The sequence below is a fragment of the Mustelus asterias genome, unplaced genomic scaffold (genome assembly GCF_964213995.1).
Source record: "Mustelus asterias unplaced genomic scaffold, sMusAst1.hap1.1 HAP1_SCAFFOLD_85, whole genome shotgun sequence".
NCBI classification, from domain to species: Eukaryota; Metazoa; Chordata; class Chondrichthyes; order Carcharhiniformes; family Triakidae; genus Mustelus; species Mustelus asterias.
Genome location: NW_027590139.1, coordinates 482,188 through 501,222, shown reverse-complemented (window position 1 = coordinate 501,222; position 19,035 = coordinate 482,188). Strand labels below are relative to the sequence as shown.

General features: G+C 46.0%; 2 protein-coding genes across 2 annotated transcripts in view; one reads left to right on the top strand and one right to left on the bottom strand.

The window, feature by feature from the left end:
- Nucleotides 1-4,562, top strand: part of LOC144483946 (uncharacterized) — an 89,282-nt gene extending 84,720 nt beyond the window's left edge. Inside the window, exon 9 of the mRNA XM_078202505.1 lies at nucleotides 3,514-4,562. Coding sequence (XP_078058631.1) covers nucleotides 3,514-4,452 — 939 coding nt within the window. The 3' untranslated portion in view covers nucleotides 4,453-4,562. The remainder of the gene's footprint in view (nucleotides 1-3,513) is intronic.
- Nucleotides 4,563-6,562: 2,000 nt separating this feature from the next.
- LOC144483987 (uncharacterized) lies at nucleotides 6,563-18,817 on the bottom strand. Its single transcript, XM_078202562.1, is given in 4 exon segments — nucleotides 6,563-7,293; nucleotides 7,295-7,516; nucleotides 15,831-16,789; nucleotides 18,767-18,817. Coding segments are annotated over 4 exon segments (1,521 nt in total). The 3' UTR covers nucleotides 6,563-7,004.
- Between the last annotated feature and the right edge of the window lie 218 nt (nucleotides 18,818-19,035).

The following is a 19,035-nucleotide window of genomic DNA, read 5'->3' as shown; positions in this document are numbered from 1 at the left end:
TAGAGAGGGGGAGCAGTTTAGGGGGAAATTCCAAAGATTATGGCCTTGGTAACTGGGAGTGCGGACACGTATGATGGAGTGATTAAAACTGTGAATGCTGAGGAAGCCGGAATGAAAGGAATGCTGAGATATTGGAGGGTTGTGAGGCAAGAGGAGATTACAGAGATAGGGAGGGGGGAAACCATGGAGGTACTTGAGGACAAGGATGAGAAATTTAAAATGTTGATTCATAAACAGGAGCCTTTGTAGCACAGGGGTGATGGGTGAACAAGATTTGGAATGAGTAAACACGTGGGCAGCAGAATTGTGATGACCTCAAGTTAATAGACAGGTTGAGTGAGGGAGACCGGCCAGGGGTGTGTTAGAATTATTAAGTCTAATGGTAACAAGCACTCAGATCCTGCATGGACCAGCTGGCAGGGGTATTCGCAGACATCATCAACCTCTCTTTACAACAATCTGAGGTCCTATCTGCTTCAAGAAGATGACCATCATCTCAGTACCAAAGAAAAGCCAAGCAGCATGCCTTAATGACTATCATCCGGTGGGTCTAACATCCATCATTATGAAGTGCTTCGAAAGGTTAGTCATGGTACGAATCAATTCCAGCCTCTCGGACTGCCTGGATCCACTACAGTTTGCCTACCGCCCAACAAGTCCACAGCAGACACCAATTCCCTGGCCCTGCACTCAACCCTGGAACATCGAGATTACAAAGACAGCTATGTCAGACCCTATTTATTGACTACAGTTCAGCCTTCAACATCATTATTCCCACGAAACTCATCTCCAAACTCCGTGGCCTGGGTCTCGGCATCTCCCTCTGCGACTGGATGCTGAACTTCCTAACTCACAGACCACAATCTGTAAGGATAGGCAACAACACCTCCTCCACGATCATCCTCAACACCGATGCCCCACAAGGCTGTGTTCTCAGCCCTTACTATACTCCTTATACACCTATGACTGTGGGGCTAAATTTCCCTCCAACTCGATTTTCAAGTTTGCTGGTGACACCACCGTAGTGGGTCGGATCTCCAACAATGACAAGACAGAATACAGGAATGAGATAGATAATCTGGTGAACTGGTGCAGTAACAATAATCTCCCCCTCATTGTAAACAGAAATGAAGGAGATTGCCATCGACATAAGGAAACATAGTGGAGAACGTGTCCTGTCTACATCAACGGGGATGAAGTAGAAATGGTCGAAAGCTTCATGTTTTTAGGTGCCCAGATCATTAACAACCTGTCCTGGTCCCCCCAAGCCAACACTATAGTTAAGAAAGCCCACCAACACCTCTACTTTCTCAGAAGACGAAGGAAAATCTCGCAGGATCCAGGGTGAGGTAGCTAAATGGATACAAAATTGGCTTGATGACAGAAGCCAGAGGGTAGTTGTAGAGGGTTGTTTTTCAAACTGGAGACCTGTGACCAGCGGAGTGCCTCAGGGATCGGTGCTGGGTCCACTGTTATTTGTCATTTGTATGAATGATTTGGATGAGAATATAGGAGGCATGGTTAGTAAGTTTGCAGATGACACCAAGATTGGTGGCACAGTGGATAGTGAAGAAGGTTATCTCGGATTGCAACGGGATCTTGATCAATTGGGTCAGTGGGCCGACGAATGGCAGATGGAGTTTAATTTAGATAAATGCGACGTATTGCATTTTGGTAGATTGAACCAGGGCAGGACTTACTCAGTTAATGGTAGGCCATTGGGGAGAGTTACAGAACAAAGAGATCTAGGGGTACAGGTTCATAGCTCATTGACAGTGGAGTCACAGGTGGACAGAGTGGTGAAGAAGGCATTCAGCATTCTTGGTTTCATTGGTCAGAACATTGAATACAGGAGTTGTTGAAGTTGTACAAGACATTGGTAAGGCCACACTTGGAATACTGTGTTCAGTTCTGGTCACCCTATTATAGAAAGGATATTATTAAACTAGAAGAGTGCAGAAGAGATTTACTGGGATGCTACCGGGACTTGATGGATTGAGTTGTAAGGAGAGGCTGGATAGACTGGGACTTTTTTTCTCTGGAGCATAGAAGGCTGAGGGGTGATCTTATAGAGGTCTATAAAATAATGAGAGGCATAGATGAGCTAGATAGTCAATATCTTTTCCCAAAGGTAGGGGAGTCTAAAACCTGAGGGCATGGGTTTAAGGTGAGAGGGGAGAGATACAAAAGGATCCAGAGGGGCAAAGTGTCTGGAACAAGCTGCCAGAGGTAGTAGTAGAGGTGGGTACAATTTTGTCTTTTAAAAAACGTTGTAGACAGTTACATGGGTATAGAGGGATAAGGGCCAAATGTGAGCAATTGGGACAAGCTTAGGGTTTTTTTAAAAAAGTGCAGCATGGACAAGTTGGGCCGAAGGGCCTGTTTCCATGCTGTAAACCTCTATGACTCTATGAAATTTGGCATGTTAGCTATGACTCGCACCAACCTTTACAGATGCACCATAGAAAGCATTAGCATCAGCTTGGTATGGCTCCTGCTCTGCCCAAAGACCGCAAGGAACTACAGAATGTCGTGAATGTAGCCCAATCCATCACTCAAACCAGCCTCCCATCCATTGACTCTGTCTACATTTCCTGCTGCCTTGCTAAAGCAGCCAGTATAATTAAGGACTCCATGCACCCCGGCCATTCTCTCTTCCACCTTCTTACGTCAGGAAAAAGATACAAAAGTCTGAGGTCACGTACCAACCGACTCGAGGACAGCTTCTTCCCTGCTGCCATCAGACTTTTGAATGGACCTACGTTGCATTAAGTTGATCTTTCTTTCCACCCTAGCTATAACTGTAGCACTGCAGTCTCGTTTCCTTCTCTATGAATGGTATGCTTTGTCTGTATAGCACACAGGAAACAATACTTTTCACTGTATGTTAATACATGTGACAATAATAAATCAAATCAAAACAAAGGAATGGGTGACGGTTTCAGCAGCAGATGAACTGAGAGTAGACTGGAGTTGGGTGATGTTACTGAGGTGGAACTGGTCTTGGTAATGATGTGGATTTGTGGTCAGATTCTCAGGTTGGGTGAAATATTTTGCTATGGTTGTGGCTCAGTCTCGGACAGTTTCCGAGGAGAGGGATGGAGTCAGTGGGTAGAATTTGTAGCAGAGAGCGGTGACAATAACTGCAGTTTTCCCAGGATTAAAATGGAGGAAAATTCTAGCCCAGAGCTGGAGAGATCTTTCAGGGAATCAAAGGATTTGAGGAGGGGGTGGGAAATTGGCACTAAAACCAGCTCAGTTTCACAACCTGCCTTTCTGTTTTTGAGAGTTCTCTCTCACTCCCTTTTTTCTGTTTTAAATCAGTTTCACAGGGCGTTAGAAGGGGAAGATTTGCAGTCAGGGAAACCGAAACCAAACATCACATCAGGATCTGAATATCATCGGGTTTTTAACATGCAAGAAAACAGCAATGTTCACAGTGTAGATAAACCGTGGAAATCTGGGGACTGTGAGCAGGGATTCAGATCCCCGTCTGAGCTGGAAACTCATCAGCCCTGTCACACTGGGGAGAGACCATTCACCTGCCCCGAGTGTGGGAAGGGATTCACTTGGTCATCCAACCTGTTGAGGCACCAGCGTGTTCATAATGCGCAGAAGCCATTCACCTGCCCCGAGTGTGGGAAGGGATTCACTCGATCATCAGGGCTGCAACAACACCACCGAGTTCACACTGGGGAGAGGCCATTCACCTGCTCCAAGTGTGGGAAGGGATTTACTGATTCATCCACTCTGCTGAAACATCAGCAAGTTCACACTGACGAGAGACCATTTAAATGCTTGGACTGTGGGAAGTGCTATAAAAGTTCTCAGAACCTAATGCGACATCAGCTTGTTCACACTGACGAGAGACCCTTCAGATGCTCTCACTGTGAGACTGGGTTCAGACAATCATCTGAACTCACTGCACATCAGCGAATTCACACTGGGGAGAAGCCGTTCATCTGTTGCAAATGTGGGAAGAGATTCACTCGATCATCAGGGCTTCTACAACACCATCGAGTTCACACAGGGGAGAGAACATTCACCTGCTCCAAATGTGGGAAGGGATTCAGCGATTCGTCCACTCTGCTGAAACACCAGCAAGTTCACACTGACGAGAGACCTTTTAAATGTGCTGACTGTGAGAAATGCTATAAAGGTTCTGTGGACCTGATGCGCCATCAGCTTGTTCACACTGACGAGAGACCGTTCAGGTGCTCTCACTGCGGGACTGGGTTTAGACAATTATGTCAACTGACTGCACACCAGCGGGTTCACACTGGGGAGAAGCCGTTCATCTGTTTGCAGTGTGAGAAAGGATTCACTCAGTCAGCCACCCTGCAGAGACACCAGCGAATTCACACTGGGGAGAGACCATTCACCTGCTTCGTGTGTGGGAAGAGATTCACTCGCTCATCCACCCTGATGAGTCACCAGCGAGTTCACAAATAATCAGTGACTGGATTTTACTGTAAATCACATCCAGGAATGAATTATGTTCATTGACGTCCATTTCTACTGATATGTCAAGAAAATCTGAGAAATTAAAATATTTTTTGTGGGTAATTTCTGATTTTTTTTTAAACGGGCGAAGTGAGTGGTAATTACAAAAGGAGACAGAATGTCTGTGTGAATTTAAACTGTGAGGATTTTTTATGCATTTGTGGGACATGGGCGTCACTGCATGGCCAGCATTTATTGCCCATCCCCAGTTACCATCGAACTGAGTGGCTTACTGGGCCATTTCAGAGGGCAGTTGACAGTCAACCACATTGCTATGGCTCTGGAGTCACATGTAGGCCAGACAGGTAAGGACAGCAGCTTTCCTACCCCAAACGGACATTCATGGGGTGGCACAGTGGTTAGCACTGTTGCCTCACAGCGCCAGGGACCCGGGTTCGATTCCCGGCTTGGGTCACTGTCTGTGAGGAGTGTGCACGTTCTCTGCGTGTCTGCGTGAGTTTCCTCCGGGTGCTCCGGTTTCCTCCCACAGTCTGAAAGACATGCTGGTTCGGTGAATTGACTTGAACAAATGCCGGAGTGTGGCGACCAGGGGAATTTCACAGTAACTTCACTGCACTGTTAATGTAAGTCTACTTGTGACTAATAAATAAACTTTACTTTTTGCTTTACTGAACCAAATGGTTTTTTCTGACAATTGACAATGGTTTCATGGTCAGCAGTAGATTCTTAATCCTGATTTTTTTTTATTGAATTCAATTATTTTTATTGAATTAAATGTACGAGGCAAGTTTTTTTTTTACAAAGAGTGGCAGGTGCCTGGAACTCGCTGCTGGGGGAGGTAGTGGAAGCAGATATGATAGTGACTTTTAAGGGACACCTGGACAAATGCATGAATAAAATGGGAATAGAGGGATATGGTCCCCGGAGGCCTTTTTAGTTCAGACGGGCAGCATAATCAGTGCAGGCTTGGAGGGCCAAAGAGCCTGTTCCTGTGCTATAATTTTCTTTTTTCTTGTTCTTTGTTCAAATTACACCACTTGCTGTGGTGGGATTTGAACCCGGTCCCCAGAACATAAACTGAGTTTATGGATTAAGTCCAGGGATAATACCATTGGGCCATCACCTCCCATCTGGAACAAAACTGTTTTCACCACTAAGGCTCTGCTGTGATGTAATAGTCTCTATGACATCATCGCAGCAGGACTGGATGACATCATCAGAGTCCATTGTTTCTGAATGATCCACATCAATAACAACAGGAAATACTCATCAAGCTGAGCACATTATCTAGGCTGACACTGCAGTCTGACATTGAGGGACTGCTGCACTCTGACACACACTGTCCTTCACATGGAGCTTGTGGAGCTCTGGCCACAATCTTCCAATCCTTCTCGAGTCGTAGTGACAAAGGACAGAGAGTGTAAATGTTACATCCCTGTTCAAAAACACAGCAATTACAGAACAATCTGTTTAACATCAGCGGTGGGGAAAAGCCAATAATCTGGGACACAATCAACTGACACTTGGAAAAGTATGGATTATAATTTCCAGTATTTTCTGTTTTTAAATACTGAAAACTTCCCTGGATCTCAAGGCTGGGAGAGACACTCTGAAAGGTATAGGGAGCTGGGACTTGTCCATGATGAGAAACAATACTTTTCACTTTATGCTAATACTTGTGACAATAATAAATCAAATTTTTAAAAATCAGTGTAACTGAAGGTCTGAGACTGAAATAATCTAGAGTTAGAAAGGAGAAAAGATCCAAAAAACAGAAGTCAGTAACAGGACATCAATTAATCTCTTATCCTGGAGAAATCAAGGATTTAACACACCGTGTGTTTGAAACAAAGCTGATTTATTTAACAGATGTCAGAATATTAAGTTCCAGGTCAGTTAGAGATTAACATCAGAAGAAATAAATGTTAATTGTCTGATTGAAGATGGTCGAGAGGAGGTTGATACAGGTATTCAAGATCCTGAGGAATTGGGCAGGTGAAATAGTGAGAAAATGTTCCCACCAAGAGAACATCAAGAACTAGAGGGCACAGACCTACCTTAATGGGGAAAACAGAGTCAAAGTGATGTGACGAAAATTATTTTCACCTACTGGGTGGTTGGAGTCTGGAATAAACTTCCTGTGAAGGCAGTGGAGGCAGGTTTGATCAAGGTACTCAAAAGAGAATTGGATTGTTATCTGAAAAGAAAGTGTGCAAGGTTACAGGGGTATGGCAGGGGAATGGGATTAAGCTCCTTCAGTGAGCCAGTGCAGACTTGATGGGCTGAATAGCCTCCTTCTGTACTGTAAAGAATCTGTGATGAGAGTTCCTGAATGATGGGGAAAGATCACAGACAGCGGTTCTTAAAGGGAAACTGCAACCCCAAAAACACAATCTGCTCTAGATCGAGAATATTAACCTGCAGCCCACCTACAGGGATTATTAACATCAGCAGAAACAAACCTCAAATGTCAGAATGAATGTGGCTCACTCCTGGATGTGATTAACAGCAGCAAGTACAGCAGAATCCACTCCCTGCACTCACTTGTGAAGTCGCTGGTGTGTCACCAGGTGGGAGGAGGTAGTGAATCCCTTCCCACACTCTGAGCAGGTGAATGGTCTCTCCCCAGTGTGAAGTCGCTGATGTGCTTTGAGGCTGGATGAATGTCTGAAGCTCTTTCCACAGTCAGTGCAACTGAACGGCCTCTCCTCAGTGTGAACTCTCTGGTGTGTCACGAGGTTGGATGAATTAATGAATCGCTTCCCACACACGGCGCAGGTGAACGGCCTCTCTCCGGTGTGAACTCTCCTGTGTAACTGTAGGTTATCCCTTCCCACACACAGAGCAAGTGTACGGTCTCTCTCCAGTGTGAACTCGCTGGTGTAATGTTAGGCAGGATGATTGAGTAAATTCCTTCCAACACACGGGGCAGGTGAAGGGTCTCTCCCCAGTGTGGGTGCGTCGATGAGTTTCCAGTTTGGATGGGCAAGTGAATGCTTTCCCACAGTCCCCACATATCCACGGTTTTTCTATCGTGTCAATATCATCATGTCTCTCCATATTTGGTGATTAGTTGAAGCCTCGTCCACACACAGAACACATGCACAGATTCACATTGCTGTGAATGGTGAGATGTTTTTTCAGGCTGTGTAACTGGTTAAAGCTCTTTCCACAGTCAGTTCACTGGAAAACTCTCACTCGGGTGTGTCTCTCTCTCGGTGCTTTTCCAGTCACACTGAAGTTTGAAATCTTTTCCCGCACTCCACATTCAAAGGCTGATAGTGTTCAGGTGCTGGTGAATTGAGCAACTGTTAAATCTTGGTGTGAAACTTGATTCCATTTTGCGGACTGTAAATTTTCCCCTTCAAATATCCTGCAAAAGGAGTTTACAAAACTACTGTCAGTCCAGGATAGAAATTCTGATCAGACAAGTCTAATTTCTAAGGAACAACTTTTCTGCTCTGGTTTCCCAAAACAGTAAATCTATGTCCCACACACTCTCCCTCCTCCCTGAGCTGAGGGCGGCACGGTGGGACAGTGGTTAGCACTGCTGCCTCACAGCACCAGGAACCCGAGTTTGATTCCCAGCTTGGTTCACTGTCTGTGTGGAGTTTGCACGTTCTCCCTGTGTCTGCATGAGTTTCCTCCGGGTGCTCCAGTTTCCTCCCACTGTCCAAACAGGTGCGGATTAAGTAGATTGGCAATGCTAAATTAACCCTGAGTGTTTGTGTGTGTGTGTGGGGGGGGTCTAGCTAGGATAAATGCATGGGTAACGGTGATAGGGCCTGGGTGGGATTGTGGTCAATGCAGATTCGATGGGCCCAATGGCCTCCTTCTGCACTGTGGGATTCTATGAGATCCAAATGAAATGTTGCATATTTTTCATGCATCCTTACAACTAATTTATACAAATCACTCCAAGGCCTGTTCCTCCCCATCTCTGGAATCACCTCTAGTACTGCTCTGATTCTGGCTTCCTACACATTCCATTTTTTAATCACTCCACCATTAGTGACTAGACCTTCACTGCACAAGGATTCCTACCATGCAGAAGGAAACCATTTGGCCCATCAAGTCTGGACCAACTCTGAATATTTTACCCCTGATCTACACCTCTAACCCACCTTACCTGCACATCTTTGTACACGAAGGGGCAATATAGCATGGCCAATTCCCCTAAGCATCACATCTTTGGGCGGTGGGAGAAAACCAGAGCATCCAGAGGAAACCCACAGTCAGAGGGATAACGTGCAAACTCTGCACAGTGACCCAAGGCTGGAATTGAACCTGAGTCCCTGGAGCTGTGAGGCAGCAGTGCTAACCACCCTGATATTAATGGTGTTATATAAATAGAAGTTGTTGTTGGCTGTAACCCTAACTTCCGGTTTTACAACAACACATTGATTTTATAACAAACTGTCTGATTTTTTTTGTCTCCAGTGGGTTATTCATTTGATTTCACCCTCAAGAAGTATGGTGGCTGCGCATGCGTTATTCCAATTTACCTCAACAAAGATGGCGGATGCGCATGCGCTTTGCAATACGTGGATCCCTATAAAGATGGCGGATGTGAACTCGGGTCTGAAGCCTTCGGAAGGCCCGAGGAATTTGCTTTGCAAATTGAGGGTTTGTGGCCGACACCGGGTGTTTATAAAGCCTCACCATCCACCCGCCAACTCCATTTATGTTTCCGGTTTTATTTCGGGCTCTGGATCCGCACTGGATCTTTGTAAAAATCTCCATTTAAAACCTGCTCGCTCGAGCGCCTTACCGTCTGCCGCAGGCACTGCGCATGCTCCACATCACAATGCCCGGGGACTGATTGACGGCAGCTCCGGACCAATAGGAAGAGGGGGCGGGGCTGGAGGACGGAGCGGGAGCGGTTGATCCTCCAACCAATCGGAGTGAATGAGGGGCGGGGCTGAAGGACCGAGCGGGAGCGGCTGGTCCTCCAACGAATCGGAGTGAATGAGGGGCGGGCCCAGGCTGGGAGTGGAGCATGCGCAAAGATGATAAGGCGCTGGGGAGCCTGGGAACGCACTGCGCAGGTGTGGTCTGCACAGTAAGAAGTCACAACACCAGGTTCACATCTAACAGATTTATTTGGAATCACGAGCTTTCGGAGCTCCGCCCCTTCATCAGGTGACTCACCCAGTCCAACACCGGCATCTCCACATCAGGTGGTGTGGGTGCACGCTCTGAGCATGCTCAGTGTCAATCATGGTATTGGGGAGGGTTCAGGAGGAGATTGTGAGCACAGGGTGGGAATGGAAACCACGGCTGCACTGGAAACAGCACCAACTTCTGGCCCAGGAAACAGGCCCTGGCTTTACCGCAGGGACTGCAGGTGGCTGGACATTGGGGAGGATTTGGAAACAATTTGTGGATCTGCACACCCTTCAGAATCATTGTCAGCTCCCTGGTTTGCAGCTGCGGGGCTTCTCCCTCCCTCCCTCCCGGGAACAGGCCCAGGTTAACGGCCCCATCCTGGCTCAGCCACTGGAGGATGGTTCACATCAGAGGATGGGGGAGGGGGACAATAAATAAGAGGTTACACTTTGGCCTCAAATCAATGAGGACTCTGATCTCTGGGAAGGAAGGAAAGCCTGGGAGGTGGGCGGGGAGGATTCACAAACACCCGCTGGAGACCCAACACCCCCAATAAGACCCATTGGTTTTATTGTCAGTCTGCAGACAGGAGCTGGAGAACTGAACCCAGACAGAGGAGAGGGAGGGAGAAACCTGGGATTGGAGGAAAGTGAATTGTCTGTTCAGCATTTCTATTGTGGATTGACACTGAAAGATGTTTGAAAACTGCTTTTACACATTGTTACAAATTGACGATTTGCACACAGAAAACTCAACTCCAAGAGGAATGTTTGTCTCTCTGTGATTTCTATTCTGCATTGACTGTGATGATGTTTGTCAACAGAGATTACAGCTTTCAGGAAAGGTTAAATGGATTGAAGGTTTTTCCTATGGAGCAGTGACCTGATAGAAGTCTTTAAAATTATTAGTGGCTTGGACAGGGGAAATGTAGAGAGAATGTTTCCACTCGTGACAGAGTCTAAAAGAAGGAATGATCAATGAACAAAGAGTCATAAATGCCAGATAGTTACTAATAAATCCAAGAAGGCAATAAGGACAAATTTCATCACTCACAGGTTTAGAATTACCATAGAAATGAGTTGAGGAAAGTGCTGAGATTGTTTCAAAAGGAAATGGGAGTAACACACGAGAGAAAAAGAAATAGAAAAATCAACTGAAAGGCTGAGATGAGGTCTATGGGACAGGAGACGATGTGTCAAGTATAAAGAATTAAACTGAATGGCTTGTTTGTGTCTTGTATATTCAAAGTAATTCAATGTAAACTCCTTTTCCAGAATATCTGCAGACGGGCGATTCAAACCAAACATCTCGGGATCTGACAGTGTCACATGATTCTTCAGGATCTGAATATCAAAGGCCTATGAATGTGGAAGGAGAAATGTTCGCCTATTTTGTCTTTGGGAAATTATTCAACATCAGTGTGACTGGAAAAGCCCCGAGACACAGACATCTCAGTTATTTTTCCACAGTCAGCTGGAACAGAGCTTTAACCAGTCACACAGCGTGAAAAGAAATAGCACATTTACATCAGGTAGACACCATACTCGTGTTCTGTGTGTGGACCTGGTTTCAACTGATGATATAACCTGGAGAGACAGGAGGACACCTGCACCATGTGAACAAGGAGCAGCAATAGGCCATTCGGCCCCACGGGCCAGTTCCGCCATTTAATAACATCATGGCTGATCTGATAGTGAGCTCAAATCTGCATCCCGCCTACATCCGATAGCCTGTCAATAATCATGGAGAAACCGTGGAAATGTGCGGACTGTGGGACGGGATTCAATTACCCATCTGAATTGGAAACCCATCGACGTATTCACACTGGGGAGAGACCATTCACCTGCTGTGTGTGTGGGAAGGGATTCACTCAGTCATCCAGCCTGTACACACACCAGCATGTCCATACTGGTGAGAGGCCATTCACCTGTCTTCAATGTGGGAAGGGATTTAATGCTTTATCAAACCTCCGGACTCACCACCAGGTTCACTCTGATCAGAGACCGTTTAAATGTTGTGAGTGTGGGAAGAGCTTTAAAAGCAGAAAGGATTTGTTGATTCACCAACGCACTCACACTGGGGAGAGGCCATTCATCTGCAACATGTGTGGTAAGGGATTCACTCAGTCATCCCACCTCCTGACACACCAAAGTGTTCACACTGATCAGAGACCATTTAAATGTTCTGATTGTGAGAAGACCTTTAAAAGTAAAAAGGATTTACTGATTCACCAACGCACTCACACTGGGGAGAGGCCGTTCATCTGCTCCGTGTGTGGGAAGGGATTCACTTGTTCATCCCAGCTCCTGAAACACCGATTTGTTCACACTGATCAGAGACCTTTCAATTGTCCTGAATGTGATAAAACATTTAAAAGCAAAAAGGATCTTCTGAAACACCAGCACACTCACACTGGAGAGAGGCCATTCACCTGCTCTCTCTGTGGGAAGGGATTCACTCGGTTAGCCCACCTTCTGAGACACCATCGAGTTCACACTGGGGAGAGGCCGTTCACCTGCCCTGTGTGTTGTCAGGAATTCATTGATGCATCTGACCTTCTGATACACCGGCGAGTTCACACTGGAGAGAGACCTTACACTTGCCCCCTGTGCGGCAAGAGATTCACTCAGTCATCCCACCTGACTACACACCAACTTGTTCACACTGATCAGAGACCTTTTGAATGTTCTGATTGTGAGAAGAGATTTAAAAGTAAACAGAATCTGCTGAAACACCAGCGAGTTCACACTGGGGAAAGGCCGTTCAACTGCTCCATGTGTGGGAAGGGATTCGCTCAGTCAAACAACCTGCTGAAACACCAGCAAGTTCACAGGCAACAGCAGGGGTTGGATTCTGCTGTTCATCACACCCAGGACTGAATGATGCCAAGATGCCTGTTTCCAGTGGTGTTCCACAGTTTTCTGGTATGTGTCAATAATTTCGGCTCAACTGTGTGGAAAATGATTACTAAGTTTGCATCTGATACAAAAGTTTCTCCCATGGTTGACAATGAGGAATAAAGCTGTGGACAGCAGGAAGATATTAATGGACTGGGGGGGTGAGTCAACACAAAAATAGCAAGTAGAATTCAATCTGGATCAATGAGAGAGATTGAATTTGGGAGAGTAAACAAGACAAGGGAATGAACAATACATGGGATGATGTTGAGAATTATAGAGGAACAGAGGGACTTTGGAGTGCATATCCACTGATCCCTGAAGATGGCTGCACATGGAGATCAGATGGTCAAGAAGGCATTTGGGACACTTTCCTGTCTGAGGCCTGGAATATAAGAGCAGGGAGATTACGTTAGAACTGATAAAAGACGAGTTAGAACACAGCTAGAATACTGAGCACAGTTCTGGTCACTGCATTATCCAACTATAAAGTAAGACATGATTCATTAATTTGTATAAAACTGATCATTTATCATATAATTGCAGATTATGTTTAATTCATCAAATTTAGGAGATAAATAATTATAAGGTGACTTCAGAAAAATGGAAAAGGCTGATTAGTGACTAGCTGGAGAATCTTTATTTATTTTAATCTTGACTTTACTTTTCATAGAATCCCTACAGTGCAGAAGGAGGCCATTCAGCCCATCGAGTCTGCACTGACTCTCAGACAGTGTCTCTAGAGGAGTTGGATTCTGCTTTTGTTGCTGCTGTTGATCATATTTAGGATTGAATCACATTAATTCTGGCTTTTATTTTGCTGATGTTAACTCCTGTAATGTGGCTGGAGTTTAATATTTTAATACATCAAATAAATCAGCTTTGTTTCAAACAGACAGTGTTTCGTGTGGTTCATCTCTAAGATGTCATGAACATTTTCCCTTAAATCTGCTCTGGAAATGTATTAAACAGAAGATCAACAATTAAATACGTAGCATCAAATAATTGGGAAAAATCCACTGGGGGCATTCATTTCTCAATTAATTTTGTTCTGGAATGTTCTGCCTGAAAGGGGATGGAAGCAGATTCAGATACATCTTTCTGAAGTGAATTGGATCTCCAGTTGAAGGTAAAGTTAGCAGGGCTCTGGAGAAAGGGGAGGGGAGTGGGGCTGATGGGCAGCTCTTTCAAATGTGTGACTACAACCCCATAAGGCAGCTGTATATTGACAGGAGAAAGGCTGATGTCCAAATTCCCGAGAATAACAAAGGAAGTTGTGATGAACCAGAATAAAACATTGGTTCAGCCTCAACTGGAGCATTGTGGCCAACTCCGGATAGATCGCTACAGGAAGGAGGTGAAGACATTGTAGAGGATGCAGAAAAAAATCATGAGACTGGTTCCAGGGATGAGAAACTTCAGTTATGAGGGTAGATTGGCAAAGCTGGGGCTGATCTCTATAGAGAAGAGGAGATTCGATAGAAATATTCAAAATCAAGAGGGATTTGGACAGAGTAGATCGGAAGAAACTATTCTGATTGGCAAAAAGGTTAAGAAGCAGAGGACACAAATTAAAGGTGATTTGTGAAATAAGCAATGGTGATTTGAGGAAATCCCGTTTCCAGAGTGAGTGGTTAGAACCTGGCGTGCACTGACCCAGTGTGGGGAGGAGGAAGGTTCAAACAAGATTTCAAAACACAACTGGATAATTATCTGAAGAGAAAAAAAAATGTTCAGGGTTGCGAGAGAAAGACTGTGCACTGACCGAGGGAGAGGCCAGGGAGGGATAGAGGGTGAGGCCAGGGAGGGATCGAGGGAGAGGCCAGGGAGGGATCGAGGGAGAGGCCAGGGAGGGATCGAGGGTGAGGCCGGGGAGTGACCGAGGGAGAGGCCGGGGAGTGACCGAGGGAGAGTCCAGGGAGGGATCGAGGGAGAGGCCAGGGAGGGAGTGAGGGTGAGGCCGGGGTGTGATCGAGGGAGAGGCCGGGGAGTAACGAGGGAGAGGCCGGGGAGTAACGAGGGAGAGGTTGGGGAGTGGGACTGGCTGCGTCACTCTCTCAGAAAGCTGGTGTGGGTGTGAACACGATGGGCTGAATGACCTCTTTATTTGCTGTCATCATTCTCTAATTGTAGTGAAGGCTCTGAGGAAAAGGGACTAACCGGCAGCTCCTTCAGAGATGATCCTGACCCTGCAATGCAGCTGTACATCGACAGGACACAGTCACAGTGGTCATGCTGAGTATATCCCTCATCAAGGAGACCACTGTGGAATTCTGCAGCCTCTCTATTTCAATAAAATGCTGATTTTCTATTCTTCCCAACAATGCGGATAATCTTTTTCCCCAAATTATACTTTATCATTCCCACGTTCCCATCTACTTACCCGATAGTGTGATGTATTTTCAGGCTGTGTAACTGGTTAAAGCTCTTTCCACACTCAGTTCACTGGAACACTCTCACTGGGGTGTGTGTGTGTGTCTCAGTGTCTCCAGTCACAATTATATCTGAAATCTTATCCCATGGACAGAATAGATGTAACATTGCTCCTTCCACATTCAAAGGCCAGTGATGTTCAGGGCTGTTACGGGGTTTCTTTCAGAGAGAAAGTATTGCCAAAACTTTAGCTAATACAAAGACTTGTGACACAGCATCCTGGTGAAAGGCATTTTTATTGACCAATGCGAGACAAAACACCTGGAAAATGTGTACAAGGAAGGCCCGAGATGGCACGGGTGGATAGTATCAGAATGTGGACCGGCCTCTCGATGGGACAGGCAGTGAGAGCAGCTGAGAAATCAGTGGAGAAAGATTGTTCAGAGTGCGGCCAACCCTCAGAACGAGGACGGATGAACGACAAGACACCTGTAGTGGGAGGAAAAAGACTATTTACTATCCAGGATAAAATTAATGTACTCTATAGAAACTCGGAGCAGGCTATTCGAGTCTGCTCCACCATTCAATATGATCATGGCTGATCCTCAATCTCAATACCATATTCTCCCCACACCGCTTGAAGCCATTAAAATCTAAAATAAAATCCATCTCTTCCTTGAACATATTCAGTGATTGGGATTCCACAGCCGTCTGTGGTGGAGAATTCCACAAGTTCACTACCCTTTGAGTTAAGAATTTTTTCCTCATCTCAGTCTCATCTGACATCTGTTTTTGTGGATCATTTCAGTGGAAATGTGCCCTCGTTCAAATGGAATCAGCCACTGGAATGAAAATTGAGAGACCGGCCAGTCCAGCAGCAAGAAACCCTCTGACCCTCCCACTTCACCATCTGTCAGAATGAACATGGTTCAGTCCCGGATGTGATTAACAGCAGCAATAAGAGCAGAATACAACCCCAGTCATCACTTGTGAACTCGCTGGTGTCTCAGCAGGTGGGATGACTGAGTGAATCCCTTCCCACAGTCAGAGCAGGTGAATGGTCTCTCCCCAGTGTGAACTCGCTGGTGAGTCTGCAGGTTCGATGACCGATTGAATCTCTTCCCACACACAGAGCAGGTAAATGGCTTCTCCCCGGTGTGAACTCGCTGGTGTGTCTGCAGGGTAGGTAAATCACTGAATCGCTTCTCACACTCCGAGCAGGTGAAAGGCCTCTCCCTGTCCCCGCTGTGAATTTGTTGGTGTCTCAGCAGATTGGCTAACTGACTGAATCCCCTCCCACAATTGGAGCAGGTGAACGGCCTCTCCCCAGTGTGAACTCGCTGGTGTGTCAGCAGGGTGGAGGAATCTCCAAATCCTTTCCCACACACGGAGCAGATGAACGGCCTCTCTCCAGTGTGAACTCGCTGATGTGCCAGCAGGTCAGATGAATCTCTGAATCCTTTCCCACACTCTGAGCAGGTGAATGGTCTCTCCCCAGTGTGAACGCGATGGTGTCTCTGCAGACTGGATAACCGAGTGAATCCCTTCCCACACTCAGAACAAGTGAACAGCCTCTCCTTGGTGTGAACTTGCTGGTGTACCAGCAGGGTGGATGAATCTCTGCATCTTTTTCCACACACTGAGCAGGTGAATGGTCTCTCCCCAGAGTGAACTCGACGGTGTCTCACTAGATTGGATGAAATACTAAATTTCTTCCCACAATCAGAGCAGGTGAATGGCCTCTCCCCAGTGTGAACTCGTTGGTGTGTAAGCAGGTCGGATGAATTAGTAAATCTCTTTCCACACTGATAGCAGGTGAATGGCCTCTCCCCAGTGTGACTGCGTCGATGTGTTTCCAGCTCAGATGGGGATCTGAATCCCTTTCCACAATCCCCACATTTCCATGGTTTTCCCATGGTGTGGGTGACTGCGTCTTGGTGCTTTTCCTGTCACTCTGATGGTAAAATGGGTGATGGTTTTCCCCGTCCTAATGAGTGACTCTGTCAGAGCTTGACGTGAAGTTTCATTTGAGATTTCTTCTGGCAAATCCTCCCCTTTTAATATCCTGTAAAAGGAGTTTACAAATGTCATCACAGTCAGTACAGCTCAGAAACTGAGAACAGACAATTCTAGTTGCTGTGGAACACTCTTTCCTCACTGGCTTAGAGTGAATAATGAATTTGAAACATCATTGCGAGCCATCAAATCAATCAAAATGCTCACAAAGGAGTGGAATTTATCTCCAGATGTACGGAAATCAGAAATAGTGAAATTATCTTCAATTCGGACAGAATTTTAAGAATCCGTGGAACCCCTACAGTGCAGAAAGAGACTATTCAGCCCATCAAATCTGCATCGATGATTCAGATGAATGAACATGGTTCAATCCTGAATGTGATTTAACAGCAGCAAAACAGCAAAATCCAACCCCTGCAACCACTTGTGAACTCGCTGGTGTCTCAGCAGGTGGATGACTGACTGAATCCCTTCCCACACACAATGCAGGTGAACAGCCTCTCCCCAGTGTGAACTCGCTGGTGAATCACACCAGTCCCAGAGCCATGAAACCTCTCGCAGATAACAGAGCAAAGCACTAAAAACTCTAAACTGTAGACGAATGCGCAATAATACTCACCTCTGGAACAATTTCACTGTTTTCAAATTTAAAACCTCCTGCTGGAGCCTGCAGCTGGAAAGATGCCAGAAGCACTGGAGTCGGACAACAATTGCAGTCTTCAAATCTTCTAATTCCCTGTGAAAGGAGATTACAAGAGTCATGTGTCAACAGTGGTTAGAGATTAAGAGATAAACATTTTTCTTGGTTTGAGATTGCTGTGTATAAATCCTCCCCTTCTAACCGTAAAAGGAGTTTCCAAAATCCATTAGTTAGTCCAGAATATAAATTCATAACACCTCTCCTTCTGTTTCCTAGCATAGGATTATTTAAGATTGAAATGGTGACATAGGTTGCAGTTCAGACAAGGTCCACTACGATAATTCCTGGCATAAAGAAGTTTGTTTATTAAGGAAAGGTTAACAGGGTGCGTCGATACTCATTGGATTTTAGATAAATGAGAGGAGATCTAACTGAAGCACATATGATTCTGAGGGTACTTGACAGGGTAAGTGCTGTTTCCCCATATCAGGGAATCAAAAATTGCAGGGACAGTTTAAAAAAAGGGACAGAGATGAGGAGCAATTGCATCTCTCAGAGGGCCAGTAGCCCGTGGAGTTCTCTCCCCCAGTGGGCAGTGGAGATTGGTCATTGAGTATATTCAAGGCTGTGTTCGCACCGGGAGTTTCACCTCCAAGGGAGTTAAGGGTGAGAGAGGCTGGAGGAAAACTGAGTTATGACAATGAACAGATGAGCTCTGACGAAGGGTCATCCAGACTTGAAACTTTAGCTCTATTCTCTCTCCACAGATGCTGTCACACCTGAGATTTTCCAGCATTTTCTTGATCAGATGAGCCATGAGTTTATTGAATCGCAGAGCAACCTTGATGGGTCGAATGGCCTCCTCATGCTCCTAATTCTGATTATATTTTCTTCTGTTATTCGGATGGCCGCACATTCGCCCTGCAGCATCTTCCCTCTCTAAAGAGAGCGCCAATTAACCCGCCCTGTCAGTCAATGAGTCAAACCTTTCCTCTCCTGGTCACCGGGACCCTGAAGCACCGCCTACTGGCCGCGCATGCGCTCTGCTCCCCGCGGAACAAAGATGGCGGCCGCGGCACTGGGCCTGATCCCGGATAAAATCCCCGCAGCTGCAAACCCGGGACCGGAAGGTCTTATTCGGACCTTGCGGCCTACAGCAGGTGTTTGTGAAGCCTCCGCTCCCTCCGCACCCTGACTCCCGGCTTCATTCCTCCCTCCCCACCCTGACTCCCAGCTCCATTCCTCCCTCCGCCCCACACACTCTCACCCGTTGAAAAAAGCGACTCCGACACCGGCAGGGCTCCGAACAAAGTGGCATTGCGCATGCGTCACATACAGCACCGCGCCTGCGCAGTGGGCTCCTGTGGAGTGAATAGGGTACTTTCACATCCGCAGGGAATGGTGGTTAACAGCAGCGCCATTGTAACCTCAAACAATGAATATAAAATAACATTGTTAGCTATTGAGATAAATTAATTTTTTAAAAACGCAAATTATTGCGAATTGATGATCTGCTATGTTAAATTTCTCAAAGTT